General features: G+C 40.1%; 1 protein-coding gene across 4 annotated transcripts in view; it reads left to right on the top strand.

The window, feature by feature from the left end:
- The window catches only part of afap1 (actin filament associated protein 1), a 116,758-nt gene that overhangs the window by 59,758 nt on the left and 35,841 nt on the right, over positions 1–21,159 (top strand). For all 4 annotated transcript variants that reach the window (XM_042337981.1, XM_042337985.1, XM_042337975.1 and 1 more), the window contains exons 4-6: positions 15,371–15,482; positions 16,252–16,463; positions 17,320–17,499. In XM_042337981.1, coding sequence (XP_042193915.1) covers positions 15,371–15,482; positions 16,252–16,463; positions 17,320–17,499 — 504 coding nt within the window. The remainder of the gene's footprint in view (positions 1–15,370; positions 15,483–16,251; positions 16,464–17,319; positions 17,500–21,159) is intronic.

The raw sequence follows: 21,159 nt of genomic DNA, 5'->3' as shown, positions 1-21,159 counted from the left end.
ATATTTAAAAATCCTAGGTTTGATTAAATGCATAACTAGTCTATGACTAATAGTCCGGAATATATGGATTTATCTCCATCTTCTGGACAGTATCCAGAAAACCAGTTACACTGAATACCTTTTGAATGAATAATAATTTTTTCATAAGTTTTCTTCACTTATCAGGACTTCACACAGTGACCTAGTTCCTGCTACATAATCTCCTATAATACTTCTAATCATAAAGGATGAGTTTTCTAGATTAGAAGGTCCTTCATAGAGATTCTACTTTCAATTTGATGGGTTTTGTGGATTAAATAGTCATCGTGATGCAATGCATTATGCTGATTAGTGTGTTTTGGGTCCTGCACAATGGAAGTGAGGCATTTCCATTCAGAGGATCTTGCTGCTAAAATAAATAAAACAATAGTCTCCAGTTGAAATTGCGAAGCAAATGTACAGGGTGACCAAAAAGTCGTAGTATCTACCCTATTATCTTATTACTTTAAGACTTATTAGACATTGTAATGGTATCATGACTTTTTGGTCACCCTGTATGTTGGGCAGTGTGGTAACCCATTAATGTGTGATTTGATAATGTTGTGAAAGTGATATAGCCAAGAATTCATAATCAAATAGAATCCAGCTGTATAATTATAATCCTAGCATTTGATATAACACCTTTCCTGAGGATGTCTCGCAGCGTTTCACAAGATTTTAATCTAATGACCATGGAGGTGAAAGCATCAGCCAATTTGTACACAGCAATGTCACCCAAACAGCTGTGAAGTGAATGACCAATCTGAGGATTGTCAGACAGGACATCGGGAGAAACTCCCATTCACTTTTTGAGTAGTGCCACGGGATCTTTTAACATTCACCTGACCAGGCAGGTGGGACCATGGTTTAACGTCTCAACCAAATGACGGCACATCCAACAATGCAGTAGTCCCCCAGCACTGTGTTGAATTGTTAGCCGAGACTGTCAAAAGTTCTAATGTGGCCCTTGAATCCACTATCTTCTGACTCGGAGGCAAGTGTGCCACTAACCAGACTGATCACCTAGAGCTGCCACTTGCTGCATCATTTTGGTCAAACAGAGAATGTTATTACTATTTAGTAAATTCCAAAGAGTTCCTTCATTTGTTATGAAATGCCAAATCCTAGTTCATCATAATAATAATAACCCTTGCATTTGATAAAGCGCTTTATCACGTCTTCGAAACGTTTCAAAGTGCTTCACAAGATGCACTGTAAGTGTAGTAACTATGTGTTTTGTGGGCAAAACGCAGCGGCCAATTGCACATAGCGATGTCCCACAAACAGTCGTGGATTGAGTGAGCAATTTACTATTATTCTGGATCGATTATTACCCCCGGAAAGTGATTTGCCAATCGACTAACAAGCGGGTTCCTATTTACTGCTCGGTAAACAGAGGCGTGCGGAGTAACGAAACAGGTTTCGCCCTTTCCTGCCCGGGAATTGAACCCAGATCCTCTCGCTTGCGAGGCAAGCGCTCTAACCACTACGCTACAGGACTCCACATAACTAGATAAGCTCCTTCACCCCCCACACACGTTCATAGACCTTGTTTTAAACAGTAATGAGAAGCAAATGGAAATCCATTTTTAAAAGTATGCCCTACAACTGGGTTGGAAACCTCTGATTAGCAGATTGTACTTTCAACTTCATGTTTGTTATTCTGCTCCAGGAAGAATGATTAATAAATGGTTAAGCAATTCAGGCAATCTTATTAAATGACAAAATCACTCCAGGCAGCACACATCTGTGTGGCATTCTTATTGGCATTGTCCTTGTAGACATTAGATGATCAATGATAATTTGTCTCTTTAAAAATCAAGGCATTAAGAACATGAAAATAAGATTTCCAAAATCCAGTTGCCGTAGATACTATTTTTATTTCCTGCAGTCAGTGATTAATCTCTTCCAAAGATTGCAACTATTTTACAATTCTTTCAGTATCCCTTGTATTAAGATGCAATTGAAACTCAGTAAGCAATTGAATTCCTATAAGCAGGCACTCGTCTCCTGTTATCTAGTTACTAATATTATATAGTAAATAATATTATATTATCCCGATGTGAAAGGAGCTGCGCAAATGTAATTTTGTTGCTGTTGTTGTCACACACTTGCCATAAGGTCAGAATGTTGTCAGAAAGTTTAAAGCTCCATTTAGGGACTTTGAACTCATAATCCAGGCGGACCCTCCAGTACAGTAGTGGGTGAAGTTGCATTGTGATAGATACAGACCTTTAGGTGAAACATTAAACTAAGTTCCTACCAGTCTGGTCGGATAAGCGAAGACGCTATTCTCCTGGTGCCCTGGCCAACAGTCTTTCAGGCGAATAGGTCATCCACCTTATGACGAACAGTGGTACCTGGCTGTGTGCAAATTGGCTGCCAGGTTTGCCTATAATAAAACAGTCACTACACTTGAAAGCGATTGCCTGAGTTCTTTTGACGTGTAAAGTCCCATATCAAATGCAATAATTATTATCTAGAAATACTCTTTCTTCAACATTGTGTTTTTAGCAGGATGGTTTAAGGCTCAGTTAATAATTATCCTTGCATTTGATATCTCCTTATCATGCCATCAAAATGTCTCAAAAGCGCATCACAGGATTTAGTGTAAAATGTAATGACTGTGAATGTGAGAGTCAATCTGTGCTTGACTTTAGGATGTAACAAGACAGTAGAACTAGAGGATGTGAGTTTAGAGTTACAAAGAGCAATTTGAGAACAGACACCAGGAAGATTTTCTTGACCCAGAGAGTAAATAATAACTGGAACGGGTTGCCAGGAAAGGTGGTTGAGGCCAGGACACTGGACTCACTTAAAAAACAGCTTGAAGCTGTGATGGAAGGACAGTAAGGGGATATTCTGGAGGGAAGTACCTTCTTCATTCAAACTGAACTTGTGATCTCGTAACAACAATGTCCCACTAACAGCTGTGAAGTGAAAGACCAATTTTATCTGGGGGATTGTTGGCCAGAACATACATACATGAACTCCAGCTCTGCACCAAGTCAGCTTGACACGATAGATATTTCAAGTTGATCCACACGTTTTCCAATCAAGCTGAAATTAGGTTAATTACAGTCTAGAGCATATAAATAAACACTTTTATACAGAGCAGAAAAAGTTATTACATTGGAAAACAATCGAGTCTCAAATGTCTTGCATTTGAAAAATTTCAGTCAGTTCAAAAGTGCAGAATTTCTTGAAGAAAATAAATCACGTTCATAACTCGACACACCCCACACAGTGCTACACAGTCTAACCGAAACCTGTGAGCTCCAGGAACAACTTGTTTTTCTTCCAAAAGACTTAAGTTGACCATGGAATGTTGGAATCTGCCCGACTCTATTTTAAAGGCTCTCTTTGATCTGATTACGGCAGATTTCAAAGCCCCCATTGTACACAGATCGTGATTCTTTGAACAGTTTCCTGGTGGTTTCCTTGTGCGAACTTATTTTAATTTGACCGAGGGCCTGATGAACTCCTGTCCTGTGAGCGCTGTACCTCATTGCTGGCCACCGCCTGGCCCCTGTTTGCAAGCTCATTGTCATCTATTGGCTCCTGAGTTTCGTTTGGACAACGCAGCACTGTGGCAGATGTGTTGAGTTGCAAACTTAAACTGCTTTGTTCGAAGAATTCTACACTTTTCAGCTAACTGAAAAATGTTAAGTGCTTTGAGACGTCCCCCTGACTTGAAAGACACCATACTTTATAAATTGTAAGATTGTAAGATTATATAATACATTTAAGACTTGGTTGTTTTTTTTCTTGTGTGATAACTCTTGGTCAGCATAGTCCAACTGGCGGCCCATGGGCCGCATCCGGCCCAGCTGGTGATTTTATCCGGCTTGAGATCATTTCCAACATTCCAACTTCCGTTCCCTCCCTCCCTGGTGAACGTTCTCCCGCGGCAGCGGCAGGAGCCAGCAGTTGTGAGGACGCAGCGTGGAGAGTGAAAATAACACAGTCCATTACTGCAGTCTGTCAGGAAGGCACGTGCATCTCCTTATCCACTGGATCCTTAGCAACTGCCGGCTCCTGCAGAGAGTGAACCACCCGATTGATTAGGAGAGGAGGGTGGGAGAGACGGGGTAGAAGGAGGCACAAAAGGGAGGGGGAATGATTGAGTGAGAGAGAGTGCATGTGACAGAGAGGTGAGAAAGGGGGAGTGATAGACTGTGTGAGAGAGGGGGCGGGGGAGACAGAATGATTGACAGAGATTGGGAGAGAAAGTGTGATTGAGAGAGGGAGAGAAAGAGAGTGTGAGAAGGGAGAGAGAGTGTGAGATAGATAGAGAGTGTGAGCGGGGGCAGAGGGTGATTGAGAGAGGGAGAGTGTGTGTGTGGTGGAGGGAAGATTGCAGGAGAGAGAATGTGAGGAAGAGGATAGAATGGGGGGAAGAGGCCCAGAGAGAATGATTGAGTGAGACAGTGTGTGAAGGTGGGGAGAGAGTGATTGAGAGTGGGGGAGAGAGTGTGAGAGGAGAGAGAGGGTGTATGCGAGAGAGTGAGTAAGAGATAGAGAAGGGAGAGTGATTGAGAGAGCAGCGAGAGAGGAGAAGTGAGGGCAGCGTTTTGTGGTTCACAGTCAGGACAGACGATCTCGCTCTCTACCCCGGGGGGGATCCAAGGATAGACACCGAGTGACATGACGTACAGGTTCCCACAGAAAGCTCCCTCTTTCCCCAGTGAAAAACTTCTCTATGTTCTTCATTCCACCCCCCCTTCCCCACTCTACCTCTGCAATCTCCCGACCTGGTCATTCCCTTTGCTGAGCAAACACCAGATTGCTTCATGTCCCCCCACCATTGCCACTTTGCCCCATTCTCTGGAGTTCCATTGCTGGAGTCCCTCCAACTCGCTCCTTCCCTTCTTTCAAGGCATGTCAAGATCTAACACTTTGACTATGCTTTCAGTCATCTTTCCCCACCCCCATCCCACCTTTCTCAGCTCTCACCCCCAGCTCAGGTGCCCAGCCGGGAGTGTTGAGTACTTTGAGATGTCCTTTCAACATCAAAAGGTGCTGTGTAAAAGGTATTAGTTTTCTGAAAAGGAAACACAAAATATTGCTTATGCGGCAGGTGGACCTTTCTCAAATAGGCAATCCAGACCTCAGCAGCCAAAAGGTTGGACCACCATGCTCTAGATCATAGTTCTCACCTTTAAATCACTCCACAGTCTCGCCCCACTATACTTCTGCAACTTTCTCAAACCCTACCAAACTGGTAGTTCCCTTCATGTCCCCACCACTATTTGAAGTTGGGCTTTCAGCCTATCTGCCCCTGCTCTCTGAAACTCCATCCCAGAGTTCCTCCAACTTGCTCTCTCTCTCATTTTGTCTGAAGATCTACCTGTTTAACGGCACTTTCGGTTATCTTTCTCCTCCCCTCACCCAGACAGGTCTAAGTGCCTTGGGATATCCCCCCAATGTGAAAGGTGCTATGTAAATGTAAAGTTTTATTGTATTTAGTACTCTTGCCTGGAAATAAGCAGTTTAGGTTGATCAGAAAAAATAGAGGGCGGACTGTCAATCCAATATCCGTCATTTATGACAATTGATAAAACACGGGCGTAGTTGGTCATTCATTTGAAAGCAAAACGTTGGATGCTCCACTGGGTGACCTGCTGACGATCAGGCTTTTGCAGCTATCAGCAATGAAGAAATTAAATTTGTGGACTGTGAAATTGTTGTGGGCTGAATAATAAGGGATTATACCTGGCATTAAGAAGCTGAGGCCTATGTGTGTGTGGAGTATGTGAAAGTACTTGTGGAGAGAAATTAATAACCAGTAACTCTACAGTCCTGCTCTATCATTCACACCTTTATCCAGTCCTGAAATGACACCTCCTTTGGATAAGAAGTTAAGTTAGGGGCCTGACTGGTTGTTCAGGTAGACGTTAAAGATCCCACGGCAATATTTAAAAAGGGGAATTTCTACCAATGTCCTGGCCAACAGTCCCCCAGATAAAATTGATTATTCTCTTCATGGACATTTGTGGGACATTTCTTGTGCAAATTGGCTGCTGCACTTGCCTACAAAATATACAGTCACTACAATTTAAAGTAAAATGTTGTGACGCACTTTAAGATGTCTAAACGCGGTGCTATAGCAAATGTAAGAATTATTCTTATAAAGCGGTGGCACTGTATTGTTTAAACCCGTAAAAGGTGTCAGTGCCAAATACCTGCCTTGGTAGACCTCAGTTTGTTACTGAGGGATAATCCAGGGATAATCCCTTACTATTCACCCCACACCAAGAAAAACAAAACCCTTAGATTTTAAATCAATACCTGGAAAAATATATTCGTGTTGCTGCCCACTTTTAAGTGCCTTGCAACCCCATCCAGGGAGAGGGCAGGATTGCAATGTTCCAATTTTGCAATGGTTGAATATCTTTAGATTGCAATAATTGAGCAAATGCAGTGTTTTTTTTTAAAAAATGAAAGTTATTATGCAAGTTCAGAATTCAGTAGGGTCTTTGCAATGGCAAGCACTTTGTTAGTGTTTTGAATTGAACGCCCTGTAGAGATTGAAATGGAATCCATCTGTGTTGATATTGGCTGTGTGTTCACTGCTGCCCAGCTGTAGAGGCTAACCACCATTATTCCTCAACACACCAATGGGGTCTAAGTCAGACAAGCAGCATTTGTGTCTCATTTCCTCTTTTCTGGATAAAACTTGTTGAAATGGGAGCGTATTCCAGGCCTTTGCCCGACCGACTGTTTTTAATTGTAAGACAGTTTACAAAAAGGGCCCTTTCTTCAAATAATCTGCCATCTGAACATTTTTACAAATTCAGATGTTTTATGTTTCACTGAGTAAACAACTTGCAGACACAAATGGAACGTACAATATTATTCTGAGCATGCAATGGAACTGTTTGAGTATTAAATTTCCTGTGGATTTTGTTGTACATATGCTCTTTCCCCTCGGATCAGCAGTGATTGTGCAAAGCGAAAGAGACCTGAGTTCAATTCCAAGCAGGGCGAAACCTTGGGTAAGTTTCCTTACTCCACACGCCTAATAATAATCCTTCCAAAACCAAAAACAATAATAAATTGGTCATTTTCAATCCACGACTGTTTGTGGGACATTGCTGTGCGCAATTGGCTGCTGCGTTTGCCCACAAACATACAGTCAATTCACTTTACAGTGTGTTCTGTGAAGCGCTTTGGAACGTCCTCCCGACGTGAAAAGCGCTATATCAAATGCAAGGATTATTATTAAAGAAAGTGCTGAATATTTTAAAAGAGCGATGATGGTGCGGGGGAGGGAATTTAAGTAATTTCTTTAGCAGGAGTACTATCTGTCGGACCGTTTATCAAATAAAAAAAGCCCAAGTGGGATGATGGTACATGGAACATTAGCACCTGCCTCTCCAACCATCCAGACGGCTGCATGTTTGAGCCACAGGGATATCTGTGAGTCTAACCTATCTCTAGCTCTTTATAACTAGTTTGGGCAATTTTTGATTCTTCATTTTATGAAGCACTTAGAAGAGGCCAAAGTGATCAACAAAATAAATAAAGTGATAAAGAGACCATTACTTAGCTGACCATGAACTTACACCCACTTGCCCTGATATTGGAACCCTATGGCCAGTGTCTGGAGCTTTGTACAGCACTGCTGGCTATGGTCTCTATGGAATATATGAATGATGAAAAAAATCTTTTTTTAAAAAACACATCTTTGCCAATTTTCTCTCCCCTCCCTTTATTGGCCTTAATCCTAGTCAGAGCAGGAACTTTGGTTAAATTTGTGCTCCGTAACAAGGGATGCTGAGGCCAATATAACAACCCATCTACTAGCCTGACAGAGAACAGGATTTGAACCTGTGACCTTGTGGTCTGTATGGCCTGGGCGGCAGCTTTATCCACCAGGCCAAAATAAACCAGTGCTTTAGTCATTTTTAATCAGTATAATTGTTCACGGAAACTGTAAAATACAGAAGTTGCTTCTATTTTGAAAAGGTAGTGAGCCACATTCTCAAAGATAAATCCTATTTTTCTCATTTATGATGCTTGTATTATGCTTAAGCTGTGGATTTTCAAAGAACTTCTCCCAACCCACATGACACTCATTTGTCACACAATGGACTATTCATACCACTCTTGGCCGACTGGAGAGTGCTGACTTTAACTCCATTAAACATGCAAAGGTCAGAAGTCATAGCCTGAGTCTGACTGCTGAGCAATAAAGCCTCTTTACACAGGAAGTGATAAACCTTAATGCTCCAGACAATGCCTTAAAATAGCAGTATCGCTGTGATCATGCCCAAATCCATCCATCAACATTTCTTACCCTCTATCTAAGAATGTGTGGAGGCTGAATCAGCTAACTTGATTGCTTGAGCAGTTACCAATATTTCTCATGGAATTGATGTAAACAAACACATTTTTGAATTTATTACTGCCTTTAGGTTACAAATAGGACTGTTTTTTGTCATCCTCATCCTTGCCAGGCTCTACTGGCTCCATATTGCAGAATAGATCAGTTTCAAGATCCTCACACTTACTTACAAATCAATTCACGCCCTACCACCTCTCTATCTCTTTGACTGACTTATATCCCATTCCACTACCTGGTCAGCTGACTCCAGCCTTCCACACATCTTTTGTTCCTTCCGCTCCACCATCAGCAGCTTTCAGCCACTATGCCCTGAAACTTTGGAATTCTCTGCCTCAATCCCTCCACCTTCCCCCCCACACTCCCTTAGCCTAACTTCAGATGACATCTGAAGACCTTCCTATTGGACCAAGCCTATGGCATCCTCCCCTCTCTCTGGCTCGGATCGAGCTCTGCCACTGTTAAGCACTCCAAGGCACTACCCGTGTGAAGGGCGCTATATAAATGCTATATAAAGTTTTTCTTGTGTGTCTGTTCTTCCAGTGCTGCCTGTGGCTTCCACTGTACTTTTGTGTTTCCTTTTATTTTCTTTATATGTTTCTCCTTATTCTATCCTGAAGGCAGTGATTGCTGCCAGGATACAGGTCCACAACTAGCCTTTCAGTACCCAACCCAAGTGGTTATTCTCCATTCTGTGATTCCAGAGGATGAGTATCGGAAAGCTATTCAGCAGTCACGGCTGTTGAAGCTAAGCCTGATCCTGTCTTCACCAAGCATCTTAAATTCCACAAAAGCACATATTACAGTTGGAGTGACTGGATAACTGATCATTCAGGAGGGTTCTCATGATCTTGCCCTGACAACCCTTTGCCTTAGTAATAATAATAATAATAATCCTTGCATTTGATATAGCGCTTTTCACGTCGGGAGGACGTCCCAAAGCGCTTCACAGAACACACTGCAAAGTGAATTGACTGTATATTTGTGGGCGAACGCGGCAGCCAATTGCGCACAGCAATGTCCCACAAACAGTTGTAGATTGAAAATGACCAATTTATTATTGTTTTGGGTTTTGGAGGGATTATTATTAGGTGTGTGGAGTAAGGAAACTTGCCCAAGGTTTCGCCCTCTGCCTGGAATTGAACTCAGGTCTCTCACTTGCAAAGCGAGTGCTCTAACCACTGAGCTACAGGACTCCACAAAGTTTAAATTGAGGCAGAATTTTTGAAAATTCTTAACCTGTCTAAATATAGAAGCTAATATTCTAAGAAAGAACTGCAGGAAATTGGCTTTCAAAGTAGGAATGAATTTAAGCATTTTCCAAAATTCTGCACAATCTTAAATTTTAGGTTGATGGTCTTAAGACTAAATCCATAAGAAATGCCTGGCCTCAGGAGGAAAAACCAAGGAGATCACAAGATCACCAAATTGGTTTGGATGAAGAAGGGCCCTATGGTCCATTTGATTTCAGCTTTGCAGAATACCCACTCTATCATCCCAAATCATAGCATTGAAGTTTTTTTAAAATGGGTCCATTCAACCAACCTTCCTGGTAATCTGTTCCAGGAGTTAATTACCCACTGGGTAAATAAGTACTTCCTGGTATTTGTCTTGAAATTGTTCTTTGTAACCCTAAACCTATGCCCCCTTGTTCTATTGTTCTTGGTATTTCTCAGTTATTACACTGGTTTTACTTTTTTAATTCTATTAAAAATATTAAATTTATAAATTCTATACACCTCCTTGATGCTGAAGACAATCATAGTACTCCCATTGCTATCTGAGCCAGACTTGGTCTGTAAAGCTAAGTACTACATATTTGCCCAAAGAGCCATCGGAAAGCAGAGACCAGAGTTTGGATTCATTATGGTGAATGGTTCTTAGTTTCAGTAAAATAATTGGTCATCTTGCATTTGTGCCAATTTAAAATTCCAGTCATCTATATTTACAGTAACATAGGCACTTAATAATCAGAATCAAACACCCAATTTCATATCGCACTCTAGCCAAAATGGAAAGTACAATCTCAGATGGATGCCCCACCTTATATTGCTAGGAAAGTAAATGTCTTTAGTGGATATTCTGTTATATTGAGAAACAAATGGTTTTGCTACATGGCCCCTTCACTTTTCTACGGGGAAATAGATAAAAATACCCGCAGGAACACCACAGAAATGAGTACTTTGTGCTTAACTGCGAGACCACCATGAAAAGTCAAGAAATCAGACAGGCCCAGTTTGGCAACACAAATTGTAAGAGTCAGCCACCCAAGATTCACTCCTTCCAGCTGCAGAAGTTGGAAATGAGTGAAAAGTGGGGGAAAGCTCTTGTCCAAAAGTTGAATGTTCAACAGCATGTGTGCAGAAGAAAAAAAAACTCAGCAAATTGTCTCGTTGTACAAACACACAGCAAATTTCTCATCCATCTGAATCATTTGAATTCAGATAAACCACAGATTTTTATAACAAACAACAATCCTTGTACTTGATATGTTGCTTTCATATCCGGAATGCGTTTCAAAGTGCTTCACAGGAGATTTGGTATTTTACAGGTGAATGCAGCAGTCCAATTTGCACACAGCAATGTCCCACAAACAGCCTTGAAGTAAATGACCAATTTTGTTTTTTATATTTTGGAGAAAGAAAAACTGAAACCTGGAAATCATTAATAAAAGCAGAAAATGCTGGAAATTGACATCGAGCCAACCAGCATCTGAATGGCAAAAAAGGTCAAAGTTTTGGGTGTGCCCTTTATATTCTGATTGACTTGCTGTGAATTTCCAATGTTTCTGTTTTCATTACTTTTTTTTCTTACATTGGCTGAATGTCATTGGATTTGGAATCTGTATTTCATCCAGAAGTTATCCCTCCTGTGGCTTTCCACTTTTATCAGCAAACTGATCATCCCTAACTTATTAAACAAAGTTGAGCTGAGTCAGTTGAAGCTCACTGGGGGATATTCATCTTACATTGTTCATTGCAGTAATCACACACTTTGTCCTGAGCTTAGTGGTTAGAGCACTCGCCTCGCAAGCGAGAGGACCTGGGTTCGATTCTCGGCCAGGGCAAAATGTTAGGCAAGTTTCTTTACTCCACACACCTCTGGTTATTTAGCAGTAATTGGAAGCCGGTTGTTAGGTTGACGGATCGTTTTTCCGGGGTAATAATCCCTTCAAAAAAAAAAAAAATTTGGTCACTCAATCCACGACTTGTTTGTGGGACACTGCTGTGCACAATTGGCTGCCTCGTTTCGCCCACAAAATATACAGTCAATTAACTTTACAGTATATTCCGTAACGCTCTTTGAGATGTTTCAATGCGCGATAAGGAACTCTTATCAAATGCAGAGATTATTATTATCTGTTACTTTCAAAAGGATATTAAAGCAGATGTAACATGACAAGACAAAGCTCCCTAAAGATTAAGTTTAATTTCTCCAGAAGCAACCCCATTTCTGCAAACAGTGCAAGTTTCAGCATATTGAGGAAATGGAATTTGGCTATTTTTAAAGAAAAAAAATAAGATTTTATTTTACAGCATGGAAACGGGGCACTTGGCCCAACAAGTCTGTGCCGGTGTTTATACACCACGTGAGTCTTCGCCTCTTCCTTATTCCTTCCTAAACCCTTCTATTCCTCTCTCTGTCATGTGATGATCTAGTTTCCTATTGAAAGCATCAATATTATCAGATTCAACCGCCACTTCAAGGAATGAGTTCCACTTAAATGTCTCTTCTCTAATGAAAAAAGGCCCAACGTATCCAGGCTATCCTGATAGCAGTTACCTGCCAGCCTTGATATCATCCTCGTAAACCTATGCCGCACTCTTTCCATCGGTGTTATATCCTCCTTGTAATGTGGAGACTAGAATTGGATATAATACAGTAACACTGTAATCTTGATGAATTGTAAAATCACCTAAGTTGTACGTGCACCTGAGTCCCATTTAGTTTCCTATCAAAACCACCTAGATTTCTTTGCACTAGGGGTATTTATCATCTCCTAACTCGTAACTCCGCTCCTGTAACCTCCATTACTCCCGCACTTACCAGCTGCATTGAATCATGAAAAAGAAAATTGATGGCAAGAGAGAGGTGAGAGCTGGAGGGGGAAGTGAGAAGAGGTAACCCTGTGGTATAGCTGAAGAGGTAGGTTTTAAGGTGGAACTTAAAGATAAATAACGAGGGGGTTAGAAAGGGTAGAGGGGGAAATTTCGAAAGGTTAGATACATAGAGCTCAACTAAGCCTAATGCATTCTCAATTTCAATAGCTGCATATATTGCCATATATTTTGGTATATCTTACATATTTCTAAAATGGTGCAAAGGATGTTGCTTGCAGAGGGAAATGTATTATATTGTAACAGGAATGTGTGGGAATGAGATGTTCTACTCCCACCGTAATAGCATTCTCATACTGAAGTTGCTTAACCTGATGAAGTCTACCTTCCCAAAGCATGGTACGTTTTGTGGCAAGTGGAGGAGAATAATATACCCTTCCTGCTAATGGGTTGATGAAATTAAGCATGAAAGCAGAGAAAAAATAGGCATATTTCATCAAAGACCAATTGAAATTCAGGCAAGCAAAGAAATCATCCCCGTCATGCTTCAAAATCAAATCGTTTGGAGATCAAGTGGTGACCTTGATACTGTATTGGGGTACAGAGCGATGCTTTAAATTTTCACATGAGCATAAATTCTGTTCTATTATTAAATTGGTAGTGACAGTTCAATGGGTATGTGTGCCTAAATGCTCTTGTGCGACTTTCAATTGGCAACAATCTACGACCAGTTGCCCACACTTCTCTCTCTACCAGGGGATCTGGGAAAAGGGGAGAGGTAAGATAAACATGTAAGAAAGAGATAAGACAACGGCAACTTGACACACAGGCCTCACATCGAGACTTTGAACTCAGTCCAGGCTGAGACTCCAAAATTGTGCTCAGAGTGCCTGTTCAGATGAATGTTAAAGATCCCAAGGCACTCTTCATAAAGAGAAGGGATTTTCTCCCAGTGTCCTGGCTGCCAATTCCCCCAAATAAAATTGCACTAACTTCATGGCTGTTTATGGGATATTGCAGTGCATACATTGGCTGCTGCTTTTCCCGACAAATACACAGTCGCTACACCTCATGGTAAAATACTGTGAAGAGCTTTGAGACATCTCAACAAAGTGATCATTGTAAACACAATAGGATTATTTTTCTTAACCCGCAATATAGTATATTCTTCCAGTCTGCTTGTAGCGTGCATTGTCACTACACAGCAAGTTAGTTGGAAATTGTTGTGAAAGGCTATTTTTGTTGGTGCTACAATTTATTCAGACTGTCATAGTATTGGCAGATGTTAAAGAGAGAAATTGATTTATTGTTCCCTGCACTGCGTGATATAGGATGGCTCTGTCAACACTCTTGCTTGATGTTTCCTTCCAGTAATGGGATTATAAAATAGATGATCTAATATTTTCAGCAACTGAGTCAGAAAGACTCATGAAATCTTTACATTATTTTGCAGTAAAGGAATAGGTTAACTTATTTGCAGTTCATGTAATAGCCCATACATATATTCCAATATTTCAATATACTTTGATGATATTGTTTTACATTTCTCTTTATGCCGCCCTAAGTATTTCTCATGGTTGATATGGGAACTTTTCAGGTTTTCTTTCAATGAAAGTGCTAATCCTTCATAGTTAAGTGATGATTAAAAAAATGAAGTAGAATTGAGGAAATCTACATATTGGCACATTAGCAATGTGCATCAAATGTTTTGCTTTTTTAGTGACTTTTTTTTGTTCTTAAGGCTTTTCAATCCAAAAAATTAGATGCTTGGTTTCTGGGTGGAGCATTTTAAAGTAGGATCTGGTTCATATTTGGTAACTTAGGTTTGAGAGAGAGTGAGTTTGCAGCTCTGTAGTATCTCACTCATGAGTTTTTCCTCTTTGAAGGTGAGTTAATGTTCCATCTCGCACTAGATAGAACACTTATCCTCTGAGTTATGGAGCTTATCTGGTCACTCCTTTCTTCAAGTAAGAGCTCACAAAGATTTTCAAATACAAAAGGCAATGGGTGAGTTTAAGCTCTTTTCCCAAAAGCAGGAACTAACGCATTTAGTTCTGTGCATTTCTGTGTAAGACCCTGCTGTGTCTTTTAGTATTTGAAAATGTTACAAATTACAGTTAGACCTTGTTAAACTTGATGGTTTGGGTCCATAAAATCAGACCTAGTATTTTTATTGGGTCACACCATAAAAATGGTTGCCGGTCAGGGTTTCCAGGTCACGAGGGTTATTGATGATATCATTTCCTGCGTGTGTGCTGCATGCCCTGTGTGTAGTTACCCTCAAATAATGACCTGGCTCTGCAGCACTGTGATGTTTGCACTTTCAAAAACACCTATTCCCTTGCAGATCCTCTGAGACGAACTCATTTCACTCACTAAATTCTAATTTGATTTGTCTTGCACAGAATGAATTGTATTTACCACTGGTGTCAACAACAGGAACTTATTTTTTTAATAGTGGGAATATGTAATTCATAAGGTTACACCAACAGGACCAGAAATTCAAGGGATTAGTTCAACGTTCATCAGTCATGTACTATTACGGGTATAAGGAGCAGCACAGGATTGGCACTTGTCTGAGAACAGGTCTATTCCCTGGGGGCAAAATGGCTGCATATACAAAGGAATGTATATGTACATATATATATGTACATACATATGGGTTCCTTTTTTCCAGTATCTTTCAATACTCCGAAATGCTATCCTGCGTGAAGGGCTCTATATAGGTACAAGTTGTCATCTACATCCAAGACGTGTTCAAGGATGACTGATCTTGTTTCTGCAATTGCAAGGATTATTATTATTATGATTAGAAATGTGCAGTACAGATTTCCTTGTTTATATTCGCTGTGCTTTCTATTGCCTAGTAAGGTATTTCAGCAGTTCTCTACAGTAAAACATTGGTGTAAAATCACCACGGCTAACATTGATTCTTTGTGTCCTTCAGCCACCAGAAAACAGCCCACCTCCACTCCCAACTTCATCCTTACCTGAAGGCTATTATGAGGAAGCGGTGCCCCTGAGTCCAGGAAAAGCTCCCGAGTACATTACTTCCAGAGGTAAGCGTCAGTACTATGAAGCATTCACTGGACCAGTCTTTCATGTTTGCTTTAACCTCCAGGGAATCAAATTGAATTATATTGTGTAAGAACTAGATATTCTTCACTTTTTTCTAATTATAAGGTGGTTTTATGCTACAAATATAATGAATATTAGAAGAAGGTGTAAACATCATGAATCTATAGAGGGGTTCAATTAAAAAATATAACATTGATACAGCACTTTTCGCATCAGGAGGATGTCTCAAAGCACTTCACAGTGTTTATTATAAAGTATAATTACTGCGTAATTTGTAGGTGAACACAGCAGTCAATTTCAACATATCAATGTCCCACAAACAGCTACAGTGTGAATGACCAATTTTATTAGGGGATTATTGGCCAGGCATTGGGGAAACCTCCCTTCTGTTATTGAGTGTTATGGAATGCAGAACTCGTTTCTGATTTTTGTAAACCTGGATCTTAGGCAAAAGAGACTCCTGACCTTGTCAGCAAATCAGCATCAGTTTGCATTGAGTCACATCCAGATATGTGCAGGAGTCAATATTTTTCAATACTTTTCTGAATCTCACAAATTGGACCCAAGTATTGTGGTTATGGTAACAAGTGCTGGTAATGTTCACAAAAATGCAAATTGGCTACAGTGCCAACTAAGATCATCTTTTATCAGTAGTTATACTGTCACTCTGGTACCTTGGTACACTCTGGTACCAAACCTAACTAACTCAGTGTTTTGAGCCAGGCTTTCACATGTTTTTTTTTCTTACAGATTATGATTCCGATGCAATGAGTAGCTCCTATGAATCATATGATGAGGATGATGAGGATGGGAAGGGAAAAAAACTAAGACACCAGTGGCCATCTGAGGAAGCCTCGATGGATTTGGTGAAAGATGCTAAGATTTGTGCGTTTCTTCTACGCAAGAAACGCTTTGGACAGTGGACAAAACAACTTTGCGTCATCAAAGACAACAAGCTATTAGTAGGTTCCTTTTAGCTTGAGGGTAGCGTACCCTCTGTGTTCTTTCCTTCCCGTTGACTTAACATTTTCACTGATGAATAAAATTATTTTGTTTGCTATTTACATGGATTAAGCTGACTTATTCATAAATCATCTAAAAACAACACTCAAATGACGGTTCCAGGATCAAAACATAAATTGGGGCTTCCTAAGTGACAGTAAGATGTCGTCCAATTTTATTTGGAAATCAACCTTTTGTGCAATGTGGTGGTGGGGTGGGGTTAGTGGAGGGAAGGCTCAGTTCCACAGCCAGTCAATACATGGAACAAAATGTTCCTTCATAACCCAAGTTCAACTTCAAATATATTGAATCTATTATGGAAATGAAATGTCCCAATTTTCACCCGTAAGTTTACTTGGAATATGGTGACAAGAATTCCACACTCAAATAAACTAATTTTGCTAGTTTCTAAGCATAACCTCTGAAGACTTATACCCCACTGTTCTAGCTAAACAACCAAGTTATTTCTTTTATTCCTGCCAATTATTTTAAACGGATTATGCTGGCATTGAGAATGAAAAGACTACCATCAATTCCAAGTCCCTTTTGAATTTCAATCGCATTCATTATATACTTATGACGCACAAATTTTTTGACCAATACTTGGCATATATCAGTGGTGAATTTCATTTGCCATGTACAGTACCTGTGCCATGGCTTTGCAAGCTTGCGACTTTCTGAAACTCATTTGCTGCATCATTCATTTCCCCTCTCCAGTGCTCTCCCTATTTTAGTAACTTCAACAAATTGTTCATGTTCTTTCGAAAACATTAGATGTAAGTGCACAATGAGCTTATGTTTTCTCTTTGGTTTTAGTGCTACAAAAGCTCCAAGGACCATCAACCTCAGATGGAGCTGTTGCTGACAGGCCACAGCTTCTCTTACGTCCCCAAAGACGGCAAGAAGAAAAAGCATGAACTGCGCATCACTCACCAAGGGGCAGATATATTGGTCCTGGCTGTGCAAAGTAAAGAGCAGGCAGAGGAGTGGTTAAAGGTAAGAATCACTGCAATGAATACTAAGAATTTTTTGTTCCGTAAAATTCATTTTTATTTCAAACTTTTTTTTACTGCTTGTACTTGCAGAATGACCAATTGGTGAACCATAAATTATCAGTATTTTTTGTCTGTTGTTTGATAAGTGTAGTTATGCAAGTGTAGATTTTTTATATCTTAAAAAAAACACAAGCTCTCTCTTCCCATTGAATATTCCAACATTAACTTTACTGAGGGATTTTACCTGGTGTCATACACATAGGTTGGGGGATGCATTAAGAACTATATCTGTGTGGTTTGTGACACAACCTGGTGAGGTTATAGATTGAGATACTAAAATTATCATACACCCTAATAGTTCCCCAACTGTACTCACAGGAGTTAAATAAAAATAGTAAAGATACGATCATTTTGATACCAGTCTTATTTACTACAATTATCACGTTTTTTTTAAAAAAAAACACAAAAAGTGTAGAATCTGTTCTGGGAACTTAACTTCTAAGTCGCAAAAGCGGCTTCATTGATAAATGGTATAGAGATGAACAGATAATCAGCGATAATATGATAGAGTGAGTAGATGAGCCAAGCAGATCGGAACAGTCCCAAGATTGATGCCCAGACTGGTTTAGTTGGCTGATCTTAGCCAGGGTTGCTACAATTGGCCACAACACACTGGGGTCGGGTGGACATACACATGATGTTTCTGCTTCTAATCACTTTACTGTTGGAATTGAATCCAAAATCTTCTGACAGTATTGAGGGGATATAACCATGTTCCACTGTGTTCCAGTTCGGATAATTCTATTCTGATATAATGACTTGTTCAACACTTTACACTTCTGTCCCAATTTCTATTGACAATACAATGCAATTATTACATTTATATAATGTCTTTCATGTACCAAAGACTAGCTGTAAACTCACTTGACTTTACTAACCTTGATCCTGGTAAAAAAAATTCAAGTAACTGTCATTTTATGGACTCCGAACAACAGCAATGTAACAAAGCTCTACTATCCTGTGATGTTTAATACCAATAATCCGTGATATTTAATATATTAATAATGACCCTTGCATTTGATATAACGCTTTTCATGTCTTCTAGACATCTCAAAGAGCTTCACAGAATGTACTGTAAAGTGAATTAACTGTATATTATTGTGTGCATGTAAATATGAATGTAAATTGGGCAGATTGGGTAATGTTGAGTATTGCAGCGGTCAGTCAATGGAGGACTCACTACAAACAGAAAAAAGGAAAGGTGTGTGAAAGGATTTAAAAGAGGTCTGGCAGGACATGATTTCTTTCTCATCTACTGACGATTTTTTTTTCTGGCAGAAAAGATTACAGCCTAGTTTAGGGGTTAGATTGCTCGCCTCGTAAGCGAGAGGACCTGGGTTCAATTCCCGGCAGGTTGAAACATTGGGCAGCCCCACCACCACAACAAAAACTGTGTGAATCTTACACTACAATTGCCTGTGGCACAGCAGTTTACATCTTCATTGTTCCCTTTTTACCACTTTTTTTTGGTTGATTGCTGTCTCAAACAAACAATTTACGGCCTTCTATATTTTGAACAACTTAACTATTCAGCTCAAATTCTAAACCATTGGCTGCTTTACATGTTCATCTCAACAAAATCGAGGTTGTGCAGCCTGTCTGTCTGATTTGTAATCCTAATGATGTCAATTTATAACCAAAACAGGTACAGTTGGTTTATTAAGCTCTGGCCTTATTTGCAAGCATGAAGCAGTTAAACCCATGGAGCAGGCACTGCAGGACACATTCATGAAACTTGGAAACCGAATTAGCTTTGGCATTCTGATTCAGCAGGTTTTTTTTATCCAGTGGTGGCCAGACACGGCACTGTGCCTGTGTAAAATGATTTTAAGAGTCCAAGTTCAATGCCCAGTGGGATGGATAGTATTTCTTCCACTCTTTCCACAAAGTCAATAACTACTGGTGGTTGGTGCAGACATGAGAAGACATCAGGCTTGTGGCAGAAAGTGATGGAATACTCTGTTACCACAGACATACAGAGTATTTTCCTTCAAGAAAACTGCTCTTGGAACCTGCTGAGCGTGGCTAACTTTGTCGTAATTAGAAGCTGTGGTGGGAGTTTGAGGATTATGAACAGAGCAGCATTTTTTCCCCATTTCTTTTACCCCCTCAACCCTATATACACACACACATACACTTTGTAAAAAAATTGAATATATTGATTTAATCCTTGTGTGTAATTGTCCCCTCGATTTAGATCATGGTGTCAATCCAAATCACGTGGTAGCATTCTCACCTCTGGGTCATAGGGTTGTGGATTCACAAGGAGATTTGGAGCTTGTCATCTCTGCTGAAACTCCAGTGCATTGCTGGGGGAGAGTTGCGCTATCAAAGGTCCTTTGTTACAGAACATAAACCGAGGTCCTATCGCCAGCTGCTCGGGGGCTGTTAAAGATACCATGGCACTATTCAAAAAGAAGGGAGTTTTTCTTGGTGTGCTGGCCAACAATTTTCTCAGATAAAATTGGTGATTCACTTCATGGCAGTTTATGAGACATTGCTGTGCACACTTCACAGTAAATCATGTAAGGTGCTTTGAGATGTTTTGACATCGTGGTGAGGTGCTATAACAAACCAAGGATTATTATTTTGGCCCCCTTTCCTAACTGGCCACACAGCAACCTTTTTTCAGTCATCACAATAAGCTAGTGTCAAACTTACTATGATGCAATGGAAGTGCATGGAAACAACCTGGGTAGGACTGTTTCTTAGAGCTCTTTTCCCATGGCATGGGAGCAGCACCTGACCTCTGTTTAGGACTGCCTTCCAGTGGCATTAATGAGTTCAGGTACCATGTTGTACTCCATGGAGCAAACAACACAATATTTGCCTGTGAACTAAATCAGATTGTTTTTGAACCGGGGATTTTGTTCTAAAAAACAGTAAAGTATTTCTTAATTTTATATGCATTCTCCCTTTTATTTTTTTTGTCATACAATTTACAGCAATGTCAACAATTATTTAATGTATACTTATACTTACATTTCAAAACCTTAGCAAATATAATACACAGAACGAGCAATTCACCGCCAGATATTTGCATTGGGCTGTTTCAATACATCTCTGGTGCTCTGGGTAGATCTAGAACACAGATTTGAACACATGTAGTTTTCTAGTAATATTCGATTCCTTCCCTTGGCAGTGAAGACCTTTTTTTTCAGTCTGTGCTGCAGCTGCTCTTTTACTCTTATGCTTATGAATTTGAAGCTAATGCAATACAGTGCTTAAACAAAACCGTATGCTTCATTCATTTCTTCCCAGCATACCGTGGATAATCATCCACATTCAGAGTAGCCCACAATAGGCAACTATCATCACAACTGTCCATTTAAGCACAGATTATAGTGTCATTCCAGCATGTGGCTTCCCCCCAACCCCATTAAAGTACCCCTCAAGCCAGTCGTTTCCTCTCATCAAGCACATCAGTCAGTTTGCTGCTGCTCCTGGGAGCATGAGAGAGACTTTCTGTGACAAACTGTATCCATTTTTGGCCTGGGAGCAAAGGAATTAGTTCCAGCGCTGGTTCACTTTCTAGCAAAAACATTACAAATGTTTTGTGACATTGCCAAGTATTTGAGTATGTTGTAGGATTTCTTTATAT

The sequence above is a fragment of the Callorhinchus milii genome, unplaced genomic scaffold (genome assembly GCF_018977255.1).
Source record: "Callorhinchus milii isolate IMCB2004 unplaced genomic scaffold, IMCB_Cmil_1.0 Scaffold1, whole genome shotgun sequence".
NCBI classification, from domain to species: domain Eukaryota; kingdom Metazoa; phylum Chordata; class Chondrichthyes; order Chimaeriformes; family Callorhinchidae; genus Callorhinchus; species Callorhinchus milii.
The sequence above is the reverse complement of the archived record's forward strand: the minus strand, read 5'-3'. Positions and strand labels throughout refer to the sequence as shown.